The sequence below is a fragment of the Nelumbo lutea genome, chromosome 4, assembly GCF_056320005.1.
Source record: "Nelumbo lutea isolate HS-2025 chromosome 4, American lotus-T2T, whole genome shotgun sequence".
Classification (NCBI taxonomy): Eukaryota; Viridiplantae; Streptophyta; class Magnoliopsida; order Proteales; family Nelumbonaceae; genus Nelumbo; species Nelumbo lutea.
Window position 1 is genome coordinate 6,168,373 of NC_142687.1, and position 19,940 is coordinate 6,188,312.

Here is a 19,940-nt window from a genome sequence, read left to right on the forward strand (position 1 = left end):
AAATTTGAAGAAAAACAAATCAAATAAAAAATCAAGAACATGTTTTTTAACTACGAGTACTTGGGTTCAAATATTCACACCACCAAAATATCTGGATTTATATGATTATTTCAAAGCAAATTCAATTCCAAGGCCAATTCTTTAGCAAGTTAGGTAGGGTAAACCCTAAAGCCTGGAATTGGGCTAGGTAGGGGTCAATTCCTTTCAGTTCAGAATAAAACATATCAAATAGAGGTACGATAAGGAAGGCACATACAATCACAAGTGTTAGCCTTCTGCACGACACACTCAATTTGGAAGGAGTACAAATACAAATATGCAAAATGTAAAGCCTTATATTTTGGATCTACACAATACAAGGTTTTGCACTCTATATATATGTATTTGCACTGTAAATATTTGTATTTACAATTTCCACACTGAGCCTTATGCTGTGATCAGTTACAGTGCAATTTTATTTTTTCTTGGGCCTTTTATTTCATTTGTATTGTAACCAAACAAAATATAGGTAAAACTTGGAAAAAAAAAACAAATTTTAAACAAAAATCATTTGTACTACCATTATTTTGCATTAGTGCAAATTTATTTGCACTACAACCAAATACAGCCATAAGAATGGAAAAGATGAAAGACCTGAAATAGGTAACGAGTCATGTACAAGATAATGAGAAAACAGCCTCCAAACAGCCAAAGTTTTGTCCCACATAGGCGCCCGTTACACAAAAGCAAACAGCAGATCACAAGTGGGCAGTAATATCAGATTACCGGCTTCTTCTTCATAACACAAATCGGATTTTGAAAAATCAACAACGTGCTGGAACTGGAACTCTATGCGACAACACCATGCAGGAAACCATTAACCATCTCTTATTCCCATAAATATTTTGTATATATTTGGAACCGTGGCATTTATTCACTAAACTTTGATACTTGATTTATTTACAAAATCAAGAAAAGCAATAATGAACCCATTTATTGACACTTAGGTACATCAGCAAAACAGTGAATGCGTCTACCCATTGGAGGATGTGTTAAAAATGAAGGTTCCCCCCACTGGCAAACACACATAAATCACACATAAATCAATGCTTGTTTTTGCAAGTCTCTGTACGGATCCACATAATGGGAGAAATGTTAAAGTGACGTATGTGGCAGCACCAATTCAATAAACGCCCAAGGTCCCAAACACATGTTCGGTAGCCTCTTTTCTCTCATACTAGATACAGACCACTCGTAATTTACTTTCATCTAAGGTTAATCCAAAAATGCATCAATCTTAAAAAATCCCAGCGTATAGACCAAAAAAAAAAAAACTTAGTAGCAGAAAATTAACATATAGCACACTTTATCATGCCTACGGATGGTTTGGTTGATTACTTCAACAAACTTTCAACATTTAAGTTCTGCACTGTTTCACCTGGAGAGAGTCAAGCAGGTATGTTCTCAAACAGGGGTTCCAGGGTCAAATGCCACAGCCGCCCATCAAAATTGATTAACATATAACCCGTCACAAACAGGTACGGGGACTGAATATCCTCGGCAAGCAAAAACTACCATGCAGGAGGCCCACGGCCAGCTTCCCAGAAAACGGGTTTTGTATGGGCCAATCCGAACTCTACCGCCTTCTAGCTTTTACTTGGTTAAATTGATAAGAAATCAATGACGGACTTGTAGAATGCACCAGAAAATCGACAGTACACGAGTAAATAAATTCTTTGGGCTGAGGCCAGAGAATGCAAAAGTTGAAACCGACTCTCTTATTGTTCTCGCTTATTTCTTTCATCACCAAAACTCGATATGATCATTTCTCAGAAGAAATCATAACGATGAGAGGTACAACGGTTAGGCATAAAAGCCATATTCCAATGAAGAAACATGCCTGCTAAAGTAATTCGATCACACATCGGCAAAGCATCTGAACTGCACGATATAATAAAACCTTCAAACGTGGGGTTGAAGGCCCATGTCCATCACTCACTTTTGCGACATCACAAATGTTACGTGTCCCCATCCATTTTCCTTTCTTATCCAAACCAACCATCAATCCCAAGTCTATTCAACAGTACTTTATGGAGACGGTACAAGTGTTGCTGCAAAATCAAGGAACGATTATTCCAGGATACTAGAGAAATTAACCCCGGTATCCAACCATCCAACTAAATATGCCTAGAATATCCAAGACACAAGTTGGAAGACTTATGTAGTCATTGCCCCAAAGGCAAGCTCCAACAAGCCATGATCTAAATTTTTGGGTTCCTGAAGCTTGATTTGGCATTTAACAAATGAAAAGAAACTTAGAAGTTTGACACACGTTAATGATTAGACATGCTGGTGTACATTTAAAAAGTAGTTACAACCACCCAACAAACACCCTAGAATGAAAAAATATTATATCCAACAAACACCATAACACACGAAAGGAAATACACACAGAAATAAACTGATCGTCACATGCACGCTTGATTATTTTGGCATTCATGATAGCATGTGGCGACTGATGATATATAAAATACAGACAAGGTAAAATTAAACAGTGATAGAGAAATATTATTTCATTACTTTTCCAAATCAGTGGTGCGGATAAAATCTTGGGTTGTATGGAAAACACAGACATGGCTGTTTGGCAGCTTCCTGCGCGTAACACATTAACACGAGTGAAGGGTAAAAGAATATTTATCCCCAATATTCTTTTAGTCAAAATGACAAGAAAGGGACTGAGAGGGATAACGTATCATGTGGAAGAAGCTCCCACATAGCCCACGCTGATTTTTTCAAACAGCCAAGATTTCCCCGTGGTGCTGGTTTTCAGTTGCTACAAACATGGGGGCCATATCAAATAGTTTGAAGTTGCACCTATTCATTGAAAAACAAATATATCCACATTTCATTTCAGCCTGTTCTTGCTTGACTTTTTTTTATCAGCTGCTTAACGTTGTTAAAATCTAGTTTTATATTGTGAAATACTATAGAAGAATACAAGCTACAGCTACTGCTTAAGGGGATGTTCTCCAAAAACGAAAATTATGAATGTCACTCACGGAATTTCATGTTATAGAGCTCAGCCTCAATGTTATAAATGAGTCAATTTCCAGGCCCGGTGCCCAAATATAATTCCCAGGTTATCAAATATCAAGTATAAACAAAATATTAGGTTTGCCATAGACCTACTGCCACCCTCCAAAAAAATAGAGTTTCTTATGGAAGTGTTCTGTTAATGCAGTAGCAGTCAGAGAATTTATTTCAAAAGAAAATCTTAATGGATCCTGAGTGTGTAGTCAGGATTCTGAATTCCATCAAATGGCAGGCTTCCTCTCTTTCAAAGAATGGCTGAAATCTTGGTTTAAGCTCTGTAGTTCTCAGGGAGAGAGAAAAAGGGAGCTGAAAGCTTATTCAGCCCTGATGTTAAGGAATATCTGGCTTCACCAAAATGATATTGTTTTTAATGATAGTTCTCCTAATCCTTCTCTGGTCATTGACAGGGTAGCGAGACAAGGTGCTGGAGCTTCATAGGATGGATCCTACTTCATCACAAATACAGCTCCCTTCTGATGGAGTTGATGGAGCTGTTTCTTTTTCGTATCCCCCACAAGAGAAGTGGGTAAAGATAAATGTAGATGGGGCTTTTGTAAATAAAAACTTACACAATTGGGGTGGTGGCTCGTGAGTCGTGACTTGTTGAGCTTGTGTTTAGCAGTCAAGCATGGCCCTTTTTGGTTGCTCTGCAGCTCAGATGGAATCTTTGGCTGTTTTTGAGGGTTTGAAGCTGGCAAAGCTGTTGAACTTTAAGAATATCTTGACTGAATGTGACTGTAAGAACTTTGTGAACTGTTTCTTAAAGCAGGATCTGCCTTGTTATGGAGAATTCTGTTCCCCGGTTCAGACTGCCTCTATCTGGCAAGGGACTTAATTGCTCAGTTTGCCTGGGTTTGAAGAGGTGCCAATCAGACAGCTCATGCTGCGGCTCAAAAGGACCTTCAACAAGAAGGCTGTTGGATCAATGTTTGTCCAAGCTGGCTAGCAGATTGGATTTTATAGCATATCTGAAGAAAGTGTTTAGTTAGTTTTGTTTTGTTTTTAGTTTGTGCTTGTTTTTTCTTGTTTCTATGTGTGGTATCTTATAGTTTCTGGTTTTTTTGTTTCCTTCGTCTTGTGGTGGCTTCGCCTGTTTTGGTTGTTTTTCTCACCTGCTGGTTTACCAAAACAATCTTCAAATCAGGTACCCAACTTGCACCTGGGTAACAAGTAGGCAGCTAAAAGCTGACAAAATCGAAATCAGAAACCAACTAGGATTACATTTAATGCCCCTGGCCCTGCACTACCCCATCCCAATTCCCTCCTATTCACAACTTCCGTCCAGACTACGCTATCCACCATTCTGTCAGCAGAATTCTTCTGTCAGATTTGAACGTATTGACATAGATGGTGACTAAGAACAATTGCTTGCACGGATTGCTATTGGCCTAGGAGGTTCAACCTACGAAAGAGGTGTAAGATATTGCTGTACCATTTGATCTAGTGCACCATCTATTTCTAGCTAACATGTTTGATATAATTTCAGACATACTTGTAATGAGATGTTTATTTTTGAAGATTCATGAGCTTCAAGTGAAGTTTAAAGTCATGTAAGCTTTTAAAGGATTTTTCTGGAAATATAGTGGCATAAAAGTTTGGGTCAAGAGAACCTGTTCTTTTTTTATCAGCAGAGTCTGTTCTTGTTTTCTAATTTATTATTTCTAAATTCTCAAGTTTGTTCAATCTGAAGAAACTGCAATTAACCCATTGATGATTTTATTATTGTTCTGTTCTCTCTATTTAGCTCTTGCTTCTTCGCCTGTTTCTCTCAACAGGTGTGCTACTGCACTTAGACCAGCAATTGCCAAAACAGCTGGTTGACAGTCAAATTTCCCACCTAGTGAAAGCTTGCTCAGATAGAATGCAGTTGGACAGATATGCTAAACTTCCAAACAAATAGTCATGCCAGAAAGTGTTTAATACCATAGATATTAGATTGCATTACCCTGATGCCTGTACAAGGACGCCACATCATGTATGGAAACTTCAAATTTTAGTGTAAATTCTACGTCCTTGCCATATTGAGTAACATAGGTTTTTATTTGCCTAGCTAACTGTGTTCACTTCCCACTTTTTTATTTTTGTTAGTTCCCCCATCTAAAAACTACAGCTGCACACTGTTTTTTCTTGGGGGCTCCAAGCTTCACATCCCCTTTTTTTGGTAATAAAAAAAAAAAATTGATCAATACTAAATAAAAAAAATGATTGATAAAAGTCCAGGGGTGATGAGAGATCACCAAACAACTAAACACAAAATAGAACAGAACATCAAAGACATCAATCAAAATTTCAAAATACAAGATATCAGCCCAATGGCTCCAATTCTAATAACGACAAAAAACCATCCCCAAGAGATTCCTTTGACATCATCCTACTTTTTGGTGCTTAGCAACACTTGGGCATGCCAACGGCACCTGAAACTCTGCGACCTGATCCAATTATGTCAGACTTGGGCAGATTATAAATGTAAACAGATAAAACTTGGATGGGGCAATTTTCATCCAATAGTTAATCAGATAGAATTCGGACGTACCCCTATGGCCCAATGTGATCTGATAAAATCTGACCCCGACAATGTGTATTATCAACAATTTATGATTTAAACGGTAAATGACTCCAAATTATCCCCAAAAGTTAAACCCTGACCGAGCTTCTCTTGCTACCAAGATCTTAACGCCTGTTGCTCGAAGATCTCGACACATACCAACAGCCTAAAGATCTCACTCCTTACTGTTATCTCCCCCACAATCCCATTCTCAGGTAAAGGTGAGCGGTGAAAATGAAGCAATGAAGGTCTCAGAGTCTCTTTATCTGGCATTTGCAATCTGCCTTCATATCTCCCCTCCTATTCTACCTTGCTGTCTTCTGAACTTGGAAAGGTTAAGCTTACAATCTCCAAACTTTGAATGCCGCAAAAACCTTATTTCGGTAATTTTTTGGCTTTGTTCATTGCTACCCTCTTTAACTCTATTCCTTTTTTGCTCTTTTGTGTTGGATTTTTTTTGCCTTTGTTTTGGATATTTGTTCAGTTTTTTGTTCCGTTTATCTAGTGCCAATTTTATTCCATGAGTTTCTTTTTTCTCTGATCATGTTTTCCATTTGTGGTAAATTCCATTTGTGGTAAATTACTTACTATCTAGTGCCAATTTCATTACAGAACACAAGAACTAGCAACTTGGATGACTAAACCAACAAGAGAGACTCCGTTCTTCCACTACACTTCTTTTTTATTCCAATGATCTCAGATGAAATCCAAAATCCAATGTATCCGTTCAAATTCAAATTTGAAACTAATTTTCCATGCATCCTATCGAATTTCAGATTGAATTTGGATGACAACATTTCAATATCAAATTAAACTCAGATTTATATACATCCAATCAAAGTCCAATCCATTTACAGGCCTAGCAACATACTCTTGTTCTTTATTCATCAAAAAAAAAAAAACATACTCTTGTTCTCTTTTATAATAAAAATAAAAATGAAAGCACAAAGGTGATAAGAAATCACCAGAAAAAAAGTGCCACAAAAAACCAATATATATAACCCCTACAAACACCTCAGGTTTGACCTCCAGTTGGTCTAGGCACAAGCCCGAGGTTCAAAACTTAGGGTTGGTCCTAGGTTGACCCCCAATCCAACCCAGTCCACCCAAGTTGCATCTCTACTTGTCATACTCACACTTCACCTCAACATCTTTCACATACATCTCAGGAGATTCGTCATTATCTTCCAAATATTTCCTTTCATCTTCAACATCTATCATCATGGGTGGCCTCAAAATATGTTCTGAAATCGATGATCCCAACACCACACAATCCAAAGATTTTTTTTAGATGATCCATTAAGCGTTGTTCTTCCAACCTTGTGCTACAGCAAATTGTCCTTCTCACCCTCCCTCTTATAAACCCTTTTAAACTGGTTAAACAGGCCTACCACATAAAGATAATCCTTCAATTGTAAATAATAATAATAATAATAATAATAATAATAATAATAATCAAAGTTACATGAACCAAATGATAGTTGCTTTATCCTTTTTTGCCTTTCTGACAGAATAGTAAATTTGCCTCTTTTTCTTGATTCTCCACAGTCATCACCCACTAAACAAGGATCCACCTCCTTCACCCCTATCTCCTCTTCCACTGCCAAGTTTTGGTTACCAAGATTTACTTCCACTACAGCTGCCATACTTTCTTATTCTCAAATACAAGGAAAGGCTTACCCAAAAAATGAAGAGAAAGGGCAAAGGGGGTGACAAAAAAATCAATATAAATCAATTTTATTCCACAAATTGCAAATCTCTAATGTTTCAAGAGTATCACAATATCTTACGGTTTTTATCAGTATAGTATCTTAGTAATGTGAATTCGTTTTTTGCAATTTATATTTAAAATCTAAAGTATTCAAATAAGCATAGACTCCTATTAATATGAATTAGTTTTTTGCAGGTTATATTTAAAATCTAAAGTATAAAAATAAGCATAAACTTTAACACATCCACAGCGAGTTACAATTTACAAAAATCACCACAGCTCAAAAAAACACCCTTGGCAGAATCATCTTGTAAAATCTCAAATAAGAAGACTTGATGAAAACAATAATAGTAAAGTTTAAAGAATCAACAACACTGGCCTTAAACAAGACTTATATCCTCATTCAGCCAAGAGTTTCTTTTGCCACCAAAGTGACTTAAAACAAATCACAAAATTCCTAGGGTGAGTTGCTCCCAGATTTTTATTTTCTTTTTTATATATATTTTTATCCCTTTTTTTGATAAGCAAAGAGTCATATTCCATTAATTCAAAGATCGGTTACATGAAAATCCCCTTAGAGATGCACGAGGTGCTGCCTCTCAATACAGAAAACACAAAAACTACATCAAAAAGTGCAATACAGTTAAAAAGACAAACTACAGTTGCACCCAGAACAATGTTTCCATGTTTGTCCCTTGTTTTGCCAAGACATCAGCAAATGAATTTGCTAATCTCCCAAACCACTGTACTGTTACAGACATATTCCTTGTCAGCCATTTGAATTTCTTTATCTCATTCTTGTAGTCCCATATGACATTCTCCAGATTATTTAACCAGTTCACCACTATCTTAGAGTCCCCTTCAACCAGAAGCTGTTCCACACCCATTTCTTTTGCAAGAATTATTCCTTGTATTGCAGCTAACAGCTCTGCCCGAATAGAGTTACCAACACCTAAAGGGCCAGAGTATAGTAAGACAGCCTCTCCAGCCTCATTCCTCAGCACACCTCCCAAACCAGAGGGACCTGGGTTGCCCTGGCCACTTCCATCGAAGTTCAGCTTCAAATAACTGTGAAGGGGGGACCCAGCTTGTCATTACCTTTATCTTTGAGGAGGAACAACTTTCTACTGATAACCGATCCCTCCAACAGTCAGTAAAGGAGAAATGATCAGACAAATACAGAGTCTTTAACCAATGTATTGCCCTATACAAAATGCAGTCCTTCAAGGCCTGACTACTTCTCCCCTTTTCCTGGAAGATCGTGGCATTCCTTTCTTCCCAAACTGTCCATAACAAGGCTGCTCATGTACACTTCCACATTTTCCTTCCTCTTTTAAGGGGCCAATAGAACATAGAAGGGTTAAAGATTGTACTTACTTCTGTTGGCATATCCCATCTACACCCAAATAAAAGGAATTTTTTTATCCCTTTTAACAGGTTAAATTTTGCATTTCAAGCTATGCATCCAAATGAGTCATGTTAAGAATTTCAACACACTGATTCCATAAAATGAATCTAATCATCTCAAATCCCAACCATCTCTCTTATCTCTAGTAATAAGAAAGCAGAGAGAAATATAGCATGACCTAGACTGTGTCATGACTAACCTCGAGACATTTGAAGAATATGTAAAGAAAATTCAGGAGTATCCTCATGTATCGTAAGAATGACTCCAGTGTACTAAAAGCGTCACCTAGGCAACAACCAGGTAACCATAAGGCATGTTGGAGCCCCACTGCCTGGGCAACCAACAATGCAGGCAGTATAGATAGGATCATCTAGTGGGGGCAAATAGCTTTGTATGCCATCTCTATAAATTTAACTGTATAACCCATTTTGAGTCAGGGATGTGTGTAGAGATAACAACAATGTATCTTATTCCCTATGTGGATATATGCTTTACATTGAATCAGGGAGGCTCAGGCTACTCAAGAATCTTGTTTCTTCTCTGAAAACAAGTAACTTGTAAGTTGTCTTTTTATAATTTTCAAACAAAATTCGAAGTACAATAGTTTAAATTGGCATGCAACTTTCATACATTATAAAATAAGTATAAATTTATTCATTTGTTTTTGTCGTCTAGGAGACACCTAATTACAGCCAAGGCATGAACATGATCCATCCACCTTACTACAGTGGTACATTTGACAAAATAATTTAAAGGCTTCACATTCTTCTTTGACCCTTATCATACTCCTTATTTGAGAGAGAAAGAGAGAGAGAGAGAGAGATCATTGATTTGAAAACAAGCACGAATAAGAAATGATCTTACAGGTAAGTATATGAAGAACATTGAACTGCTATCAACTGTTATACACACAAGTGGGTGGACCTTAACCTTCTTAGGTATTGTTATTTTAATTTCGAAATGACGGGATCTAAAAGAAAAGGAAATACTTGTATACACCCCAGTAATTTTTTTATCAGCATATAAACCCAGAAATTATCACAAAAAAGCAGATTATATAAACCCAAAAATCCAAACAGATTTTAGATTATCACTAAAGGGAATAGGAGTCTAACACTACTGGGAATAAGAAACAAAGCTAGTACAGTACCTCAGTTGAGCCACATCTGAAAAAATATCAATTCTGCAGTACCAAAACACAACTGAAGTTCTATAAAGAACTGAATGATAGAAATCTTCCTCAACCTGCTTGCTCTGATACTGCAGTAACATTTGCAGATAACCATCACAAAAGTACTAAGCCGCTGAAATCTTGAACTTGCTAAACACCACATGTACAGACTAAGCAAGAAACGCATCTTTTATCAATATCAATAAATCAAGAAACACATTACAACAGTTCAGATTGTAAAATTTATCAAGAATCAGTTCTTCAAACCAAATGGCAACCTAATAAAGGTACTGGGTGCCATGAAGCATGGAACTGATGGAACAGTATTCACATGAAGAGCCATAGTACATTCTTTATCAGGACAAAAAACTTGCCAAGCGATGAAACAATTGGAAAGGTGGTGGTAGTATACAGATGAAAAGATCATAGGTTTGCAGCAAAAAAGAGCTTCAAGCATAGTCAAGGCACTTTTTATAGTAAATAAATATTCATAAAAGAAAGGCAAAAAACTATATGATAAAATGGAGGGATGGTCCTTTATGTGATATGTTGAAGTTAGAAGCTTGAATTGGTGAAGTATTTATTCTCAAGCTGTGATGATTTACTATGCCTTGATGTGAACTTTTAGTGTTCTTCAGTGAAAAAATCATTGTTATTTTTTAATTCTCATGCTTGCTGTTTGCCACTTCAGTTAAGAAAACAACCCAGTAATTTTGATGTTTTTTAACAAAAAACAACCATTACCCATGCAACACCAAGGCAACTGGATGCTCCTCTAGTATCCAACCTCGCCTTTATGCCTTGACAACTATGGCTTTAAGGAATGGAACATTATTTTTCTTTTATTGTTGATCAAATACATGATTGTCGCTCAGGTTAGTAACCAGCAAAGTTTCACACTTTTCTCCAGCAAGCCGCAACTGCGAATGTATATAAAATCATACAAGAGCAGGCTCTTTGTGCCACCTAATTCAATAGATGGCAGAAAAAGTTCTTTATAATGAATCTATTGACCATTAATTATGACTAGGAATCTAGGATATAAAAGCCTCTATTACAAACCAAATCATTGTTGGAATGAAAACAGAAAAGAGAAACCTATTAGCTATCGATGGAACCAATATTTGTGGTATTAGTCACACTAGCTTAGCCTTCTTTTAATTATGTTGTTAGGGTGTGAGTTACTTACATATAAGCATGCAATCTTAACTTTTGAAAGGCACGTCAGGGTAAATAACTATGTTCAGTAATAGGCACAATTCTCCAATATTTTGCCAGAAATATTCTAATCACATCTTGTTGTTTACAAATAATAGAATAGTTGCACAAAAGGGGCTGCATTTAACATCCTTAGGTAATGGCCTAATTAGTAATGAAGTTAAAAATGGTGACAAAGTTCCTCCATGTGGAGTGGATGCTTAAACTCAAATGAATCATATTTCATTTAGTGTTTATCATGACCAAATTATCAAATTCAATAAAAATTAGTTCTACCCAAAACCAAGCAAGTGACTGTGACATTTGCAATTATTTAAAGTCTATCATGTTCACTGTGTGAAAGCAAAATTCCATTGTTTGCTTACATTGCACAGGTGTCAAAATAGTTCCACCCAAAACCAAGCAATTCACTGTGACATTCGCAATTATGGTGAAATTATCAAATTCAATAAAAATTCGTTCCACCCAAAACCAAGCAAGTCACTGTGACATTTGCAATTATGAATGGCCTATCATGTTCACAGTGTGCAAAGCAAAATTCTATTTTTTGCTTACATTCCACAGATGTCAAAATAGTAAATTACCTTTTGAAGTGGAATGTTTTTGGTCAATTTCTTCAGGTATGAAAAGGAACATCCCTCCGCTTCAAACCAATCGTCTCTTGCAAACACAATGTCAAGATTAAAAGAAACAACACTTATAATAGGCACTAAATCCATTCTATCATGGTATTTAAAACCAGATTTTTGGAGCATCGTTTACAATGTACCAAAGGAAAATATGTTACATACATAAGTTTCAAGTGAAACTGAAAAAGAAAGGCCATTATGCCACACCTTGCGATCCAAGCAGGCCACAGGATGCACCTTTTATGATCATCAATGCTCGAGGACCAAAAAAATACCCTGCGACAATTTGGTCTGACGGGAAAAAGAAAAGAATATATTTCTCCACCCAATTCATCAGGGGTGCCTGCTAAACAACAGCATCAATGATCACCTCACAAACAGAGGTTTCGCAACTTCACATGCAATACATGTCTCTCACCTCAACTGCATACACCAACTGTGAAATGCAAGTTAAAACCTGAGAATTGGGGTCCGAATGTCGTTGTACACCCAATTATTTCTTCAGCAAAACAAGCCACCAGTGCCTAATTCCCCTTGCTGCAACTCCTTTCTTCGTTGTTCTTCTAGTGGGTCAGGGCTTTTCATTATTCTTCGTAGACGCCTAATCACATCAAGATAACCCAAGAATGTGACAATTAGACCCAAAAAAAAAAACAAAACATAAATCATGATGCATATAATTTTTTCCAAACTATAGGCTAAATTACCTATCCTGAGCGTGCTGAGCAGGAAATGTTGGCATGAAGTCCTTTGATTTAGGGAGAGGAACTTCACGGAACCACTCATGATTAAGAGCAGCTTCTGCAGTTATCCTCTGCATGAAGTAACAGCATGACTTGATGAGTACAAACCTGGGAAAAAATAGAGTCAAGATGCAATCTTTCTGCAATATATTTAATAAAAAGAAATACCTTCTCAGGGTCGTAAGTTAGAAGTTTGTTCAACAAGTCAAACCCAGAATCAGATAGAATTGGAGACCCAGTGAAAGATGTGGCTGGAAATTTCTTGCGAAGTAGATTGTACCTGAAAGAAACAGGTCAATTGTTACTATAAACATAAATTATGTTGCTTAATGGAAAAGTGCAACCGAGGCAAGCCACCAAGCCAGACCAGAATCACTGAAAGCTGGAAGCCTGGGAAAAGTGACAAGAATAAAAACATTAGATGTCACCACCTACTAGATTAAAAACAAGATATGGTAGGAGTTACTCACTGATGTTTAACGAAGTTAACCTTAACTCCAGGCAACTTTGAAAATCCCGGCCATATAGTTTCATTAGGTGTGCCAAGGGTTCTAAAAATCTGCCATTCAGAAATTATCATCAAATCCAATCCCTTCGGCAACAAAGAAGAAAGAGAAAAGTTGCAAAAGTTAAGAGGAAGAGCAAATACCTTGTCAAGCTGGTCAAATTCAGACTTCCCATTAAATAGTGGCTCTTTAGATAGAAGTTCAGCCATAATACAACCCAATGACCACATGTCAATTGCTGTTGAATATTGTTTTGCCCCTAATAGTAGTTCGGGCGCCCTGCGGGGAAAAAAATAAAAAAGCATCACATTATAATTAATTGAGCTTTTCTACAGGACAAACATATAAGAAAAATAAAGATGTCAATTATGAAACTAGAAAATGAAGAACAAGTGATAAAATCAATCACAGAAAAGTTGAAATGGGCAAAAATGGATCTAAAAAAACCTATTAAAAAAACAGCAGTGGTATAAAAATAAGATCCACGTCTACTGCAATCCAAAACTAACTACACGGGTTGAGTTAAATGTATATATATATATATATATATATATATGATATCTCTAACCAGAAGAGGGTAACAACAAGTTAACCAGAATAAGTAACATAACTGGAATAAGATTCATAGTATGGACAAATACGCAAGCATTGAATTTAAACAAAGCAGTGAAATGGCCAATCCTCCATACTCATATAACTCAAAAGTATGATTTAAACAGTGCAACTAAAGACCCAGATGACAGGAAATAAACTCAAAATGATAACATTTAATATAGACACAAGGACCATAGAAAAATAACACTGAAGAACAAATTCATAGAATGGAAAACAAAAGTTCAATTAGGAAGACATCAATTAAAGACCAAGAAAACACAAACAAAGAAACCCTAAAAAGTAACTGTAACACAAATTGTAAAGTAACTTACAGCTCCCTGTGATAAATTCCTAAGCTTTGATCATTAAACAGACATCAAGACATTATGGCAAAAAGATGAGGTAAAATGCAGTATCACTGAAAACCAGCTAGCTTAAAAGAAAAACAGAAAGCCAACATCATCACAATCAAATCTGACATTGTACACATACAATGTAGCACTCACCTGTACCATAGAGTAACCACCAAATGAGTATAGGGTTTCAACGGACTACCATACTGGCGGGACAACCCAAAATCACAGATCTTCAACTCACCACGATTGTTCAAAAGAAGATTTGAAGTCTTCAAATCCCTATGAAGCACCCAATTATCATGCAGGTACTTGACACCCTCTAAAAGCTGTAGCATTAGACATTTAACTTCACTTTGACTGAAAGGCTGTTTCATGGTCTCCATCAGTCCTTTGAGGTCATGTTCCATATACTCCATAACCATGAAAATACTGTCAAGGTTACTCCCCACAACTACTTCCTTGACATCCACAATTGATGGGTGATGAAATGATAGGAGAATATTTATTTCCCTAAGAGAGGTTAAAGGAAAACCTTCTCTTTCTTTCTCCATCTTCACCTTTTTCAAAGCTACAATCTCTCTTGTCTTCTTATCTCTGGCCCTATAAACAACACCATAAGTACCTTCATCTATCTTGTTGAGTCTCTCAAATTCATCAACACTTCTACATCCCTGCAGCATGTTTATATTTCTCTGGGGTGGTACAACAGGCTCTGGTGTCCTACGGTAATCATTCTCCCTATCAGAATCTGTATCCGAGTGGTGAACACTAGTACTCTTGTTATCAGAATCCTCATCAACCTCCATAATATCATTCTTGTCCAACTCCATTTCAGGGTTTTCATCACCAATGGCGAGTCTTGCATGGCCTACTCCATCTGATTCAGAAGATCTAGTGCGAGCTCCTTCAGATCCTTCTCTTGCAAGTTTCCCATGTTCTGGAGTTAATGTTTTAGTGTTTAATCTAGTATCCACTGATCCAGGTAGAATATTCTTCTTCCTCCCTTTAAGCAAGTCTTCATCATCAGAAATTTCACCCTCATCCCTGGGAGAATTAATCTCATCTGCCCATCGTGAGGCCGATATATTCCTCGTTGGAACAAAGTCCTCTTCTTCCAGCTGCCGTGGTTCTTGATCATTGCTCCACTGCTGCACCTGTGGCGATGAGGAGGATATACCTGCTGGAGACTCAGATTCAGCAGAACCTACTGACCCCGGTGCTATCATGGCTTTGACCGGTGATGACAGCTTGTTCTCAAGTTGGTTAGGTTTGGCAGGAGAAATCTGTATACCTCCATCTGGAATAACATTTGGTGACTGGCGAAAATGTTTAGGCAATGGAGGAGGAGGAAGCGTTGTGCTTGTTGAAGCAATTCTATTTTTAGGCATATTGCTCACATCCCTATCTTCTCTGTCCCATACAATTGGAGAGAACTTCCTTTTCTTACTAGGGGATGAGCTCGCTCCATTTTCACGTTTTGAAACTTCAGAATCTTTAACCCGTGATTCAGAAGCGATGGCACCATCAGATCCACTTCCACTCGATAGCTCACCTGGTTCACGTTCTGCCATTCTACCGGGATACCCACCTCGCCTGCGGCCACTATCACTGCTTCCTGAATTGCTCGTGCTGGAAGAAGAATGGTAGCCACCATTTGTCACCTCTCTCTCCTTAATATCCTTCTGTCTAACCCTAATCCTATCTCTGGCATCCCGCTCTTTACCTCGTTCAAGGTCTCGACTGCGATAGCGATCGTATTCTTCCTTGGAATAATAAAATTCCCTTCTCCTGGAAACCTCGAGATCTGACTCGCGTTCTCTGAATTCATTATCACGATAGCCGCCATGTCTTCCTGCCGCCATATACTCGAATTGTGTCTTGAGTCAAAATTAGCAACAAGATGCAAGGCAAGGGAGACTCCTAGTTCCGCAGAGTAAAACCCAAAATAATCAAGAATAAAGCCCTAATCAGAACCCTGGGGGCGACAGTGCCACTTGATCTTCTTCTTTCCAACTTAGAAACCCTAGGTTAACGGGAATCGACTCGAAACACCGTAATTCAAACAATCAAGCATGCAATATTTCGATTAAGAGCAACAACAAATTCAAAATATGAAGATATGAAGAAAAATATTTTGTGACCGAATCGCATATAGAAGAAACGGAGATCGAGAAGGAGCGAAACCCTAGAAATCGAAAGTTTAATAGAGATACGCCGATAGAAAAAAATAAACCCTAGGTCTCTTCTCCTCCGGACCTCCGGTTTGGAACTACAGTCGAAATTATAAGCTTAGGAGTCTTACCGACGAATGAGATAGACAGAGGGAGAGAGAGAGAGAGAGAGAAAGGGCGGCGCCGCTCCGTCGAACGAAATAAACAATCGTCACTAAGAAGCGAAGTCGCAACGAAGGAGACTGTTTAGATACCCTTCTATACGCGAAAATATTTTCTCTTTCATTGCGATAGATATATTATTTTGATGAATAGTGATGGATTCAAGGTTCATTGGATTTTGGTTGGTCCACGTGAATAACTCTTGTAAATTGGGATTTCCTCCCTACCCAACGCACCTCACACCGATATACAAGTAATCAAGTACGGAAAATGTTTCCCGTACGATTCCCGCTTTGATAGGGCAAATCTCGTTCTAATAGCCTTTACAACCTTGAGTTGGGAATATCTATGATTTATTTCATAGGAGCTATTACTTTGCAAGTTGCAAGGGGTTCTTCGAAATGTGCGATCACCAATTTACCCTAACAGAAGCCGAATTCTTTCTAAATCATAATGTACATAGTGGGATGTGCATATTGTGGAAACAGATCCGGTCTCTTAACATGTAGATAAAAGGCAAGGATAAATTACAAATACCTCTGTAATATGGGATCGTGAGTGACAATTGCCCTTAACATTCATATGCGATAAAAGATGCCCTTGAATTTTCACTTTGCTATAAAACACCCCTTCTGTTAGAATTATGTAAGTTATCTTTAAATAAGATTATAGTTTGGCTGTTTAAAATTTTTTAAATCCCTAAATTAGCCATTTCTTGAACAACTTACAATTCGATTGGTTTTCTAAATATAATGTTGAAGTCCTCTCAATTGCTCTAATAGATCTTTGCAAAATTTTTGTTGATTTCAACGTTCATGTAAAATGGTAGAGATTTTCTTTCTAATATATATAAATTTAAGGTTTTATTTGGTTTTCTTGGTTTATTAGGAAAAAAAAAGGTGTGGATAAATTTGTATATCTTAAGATGAAGAAAGACATTTTACCAACCAAAAAATGATGAAGAAAGGCATTTCATGTTAGTGAAAACAAAACAGTAATTAAAAAAAATATATTTTTTCTATGTTAGTGAGATAATTATTGCTATTTTAGCTGGTTTTGTTCGAAAAAATTAGATGTGTTTTTTGGGTCAACTGTGGTTTAAGAGAAAATGATGATAAAAACAAAATAAGGAAAGTTTATGATGGATAGTTTTAAATTTTAAACACATTGTATAGTTCGACTTAATGTATATTTTCGCAAGTGAAAGTCTAAGGGGTCTTTTGTCACAAATGAAAATCCATTCGGCTCAATTTGGAAGGAGTACAAATGCAAATTTGTAGAGTATAAATACATACAAAATTTACACACTACAAATTTGCATTTATACTCCTTCTAAACTGAGCCTCTGGTAATTGTTAATGACGCTACAGTACAAGGGGGTCTTTCTAATTTATCCGGGAAAAAAAAAACAATTTCTCTGATGTTGCATGGGTTTTGGTACCAAAACAAAATTCACCGATCAAAACCCCAATGCATAGTAGTTGATTGGTTATCCCTTCTCATAAGAATCAATCTAAATCAATACACGTGGTGTGACTTGGAGGCAACCCAAAGGTCGACAAAGTACTTGCAAGAAAAAAATGAGGTCAAATGGCTTGGGGTGATATCAGATGAACAAGTTAAAATGGGCCAAGTTGTTCGAGGTGCTAAAGCTGATAATAATGAGGCTAAAAGTGTATTATAAATGGGGAAATAACCTTTAAATAGACTTTGAACACTCGTGCTAAACGGATACCTGAAAGCTAGACAGGACACCTATAACTAAAGTGGAACACATACAGGTGACTCATGTGCCACGTTATTCATGCGTGGAGGAAGCCCGCCCACTAATTGATAGGGCAGCCATGCACAATGATGATAATGTTATAAGCGAGGCCGCCGGGTAACAACTTCTGCATACACGTGGTAAAGCTAGGGGTGCTTCTTCTGATACAACTTTGCTTTCTCACGCATACAAATCGGATCATACACTGAGTTGCATATTTACCCTTAGCAGCTCAACGATTCAATTAGAGCAGAGGCCCGATCAGCCAATATGAGACCAGCTCTCCCAAAGCGAGCTGTGCTAGAATAAGGTGGGACCTCGACGGCCGATGTGGCATCGGTTGACCTAGATGGAAGTTCACAGGTGAAGGTGTAGGTGCTATTGGGGTTGCCACGTGTTTGAATTCTATTGCATGTCACTTCTACCTCCATCACCTTTTATGATGCCAATTGATTGGTAGCAAACTAGCAATAGCGTATGGCATAGAGGTTCAGGTGGGTTGAGTCAAGTTTAAGATCGATCCAGCCCATCCCTAAGAATTGCTTAAGGCCCAAGCCTTTACCTCAATCCATCTAACCCGGGCCTAACTTGTATTAAAATTTGACATTCATGATGGGCTCATACATAGTTCACTAGTAAATCATTTTACATCTAAACAACATAAATATATGTATTAATGTATGTATGCATTTATATGCAAATATGTAAGCACTTATCTATCTATATCTATATTTATACATGTGTGTAAGTGTAACAAGTATAACAAGATTCAAAATATTGATACGACTATACCAAAAAAATGAGCATTGTTTGCATGTCAATTGCTTGATACTCTTTATTTTTCTTTTCAGTTTCTCACTTATAAACATGTTTGTTATGATGGATATTAGCAAAATCCCCCAACTTAGTATTGTACCTATTGGTAGCCTTTAAATCAATACCATTTAAACCTTGGTGCATATTTGGATGTGGTTTGATTTGGACTAAGATTGAGAACAATTGGATCAAGCATAAAAGGCTTGGTCCCACCATGAAAAAAAAATAGATCTATGCTAGCCCACTCAAGTTGCACCTCTAATAGGGCATTGAAGTTTAACTTGCGAAACAAATAATTAGGGTTTTTCTATCACTTTTCTCGTAACAAATGATAAAGAAGAACAAAGACGATCTTCCACATGTAGAAAAACCATTCGTTATAAGTCAGATCCCCCCCCTCCCCTTAGGACCTAGGGCTATGTCTATAGGAAAGGGAAAGGAAGGAAAAGACAGAAAAACCAATACAAGGGTTGTAAAGGTTTCCTTACTTTTTCTTACATTTTTCTTCAAACCAAACATAGCCTTAAGGGGCAATTCCATTTCACCAATTAATTTTGGTTTGCAAAGATTGGGGAAAAAAAGAACTATCCTTAGAGATAACATTGGAGGTACAACTAGGAGTAATACCCAAGCAGAAAAAAATAAAGGAAATTGGGCCTGGTTGATTTTGCAAATTTTACACGATGGAAAATGTGAACCAGTTTAATGATTGATGGAGATTGGGACCAATTGATTTTGCAAATTTACACCGCCCATGTTTGGTTGTCTAAGGTGTAAATTAGATGGAATTATTTATCATAGATGGAAAACTAGTTTTGGGAATGTAATGCTCGAAATGGATAATGAACAGAATGTTTGAAACTCCGAGGGGACGAAGAGGCAGAGTGATGTTCAAGTCATATCGAGCATTACAATCCAAACATTATAAGATTGATAAAGTATCACCAAATGTTGAACGTCTATTTAGACTATTTGTCAACAGATCTAAGATGGATTGGCAACATTTGGTCGGAATAGTGTTTATACCATGTTTGTCGCGAGATAGGAATGATGATGCACAATGTGTTTTGTAT

The 19,940-nt window shown here is 37.2% G+C and overlaps 1 protein-coding gene across 17 annotated transcripts; it reads right to left on the reverse strand.

The window, feature by feature from the left end:
• Positions 1-1,123: 1,123 nt before the first annotated feature.
• LOC148853597 (cyclin-dependent kinase G-2-like) lies at positions 1,124-16,394 on the reverse strand. 17 transcript variants are annotated; one of them, XR_016112624.1, is made up of 11 exons: positions 16,256-16,394; positions 14,104-15,805; positions 13,147-13,282; positions 12,968-13,056; positions 12,666-12,777; positions 12,462-12,568; positions 12,173-12,355; positions 11,962-12,097; positions 11,710-11,785; positions 9,887-9,996; positions 1,124-2,090 (listed from the first exon to the last, which is right to left on the reverse strand). XR_016112624.1 is itself a non-coding variant. In XM_088983164.1 (7 exons), exons 2-7 carry the CDS (start codon positions 15,522-15,524, stop codon positions 12,256-12,258), a joined length of 1,965 nt encoding a protein of 654 aa, XP_088839290.1. In that variant the 5' UTR covers positions 15,525-15,805; positions 16,256-16,394; the 3' UTR covers positions 11,829-12,255. The 17 variants fall into 17 exon arrangements, 2 of the variants coding, with proteins under 2 accessions (XP_088839290.1, XP_088839288.1); XR_016112614.1 differs by having other exon boundaries at positions 14,104-15,873; positions 16,256-16,390; XR_016112618.1 differs by adding an exon at positions 12,865-12,887 and having other exon boundaries at positions 11,962-12,355; positions 14,104-15,873; positions 16,256-16,385.
• Between the last annotated feature and the right edge of the window lie 3,546 nt (positions 16,395-19,940).

Coding starts and splice junctions, on each gene's coding strand:
- LOC148853597 (XM_088983162.1), bottom strand. CDS start 15,815: ATGGCGGCAGGAAGACATGGCGGCTATCGTGATAATGAATTCAGAGAA. Junction 12,778..12,967: donor GTTAACTTCGTTAAACATCA/GTGAGTAACTCC, acceptor TGTTTCTTTCAG/GTACAATCTACTTCGCAAGA. Junction 12,569..12,665: donor TAACTTACGACCCTGAGAAG/GTATTTCTTTTT, acceptor TACTTCATGCAG/AGGATAACTGCAGAAGCTGC.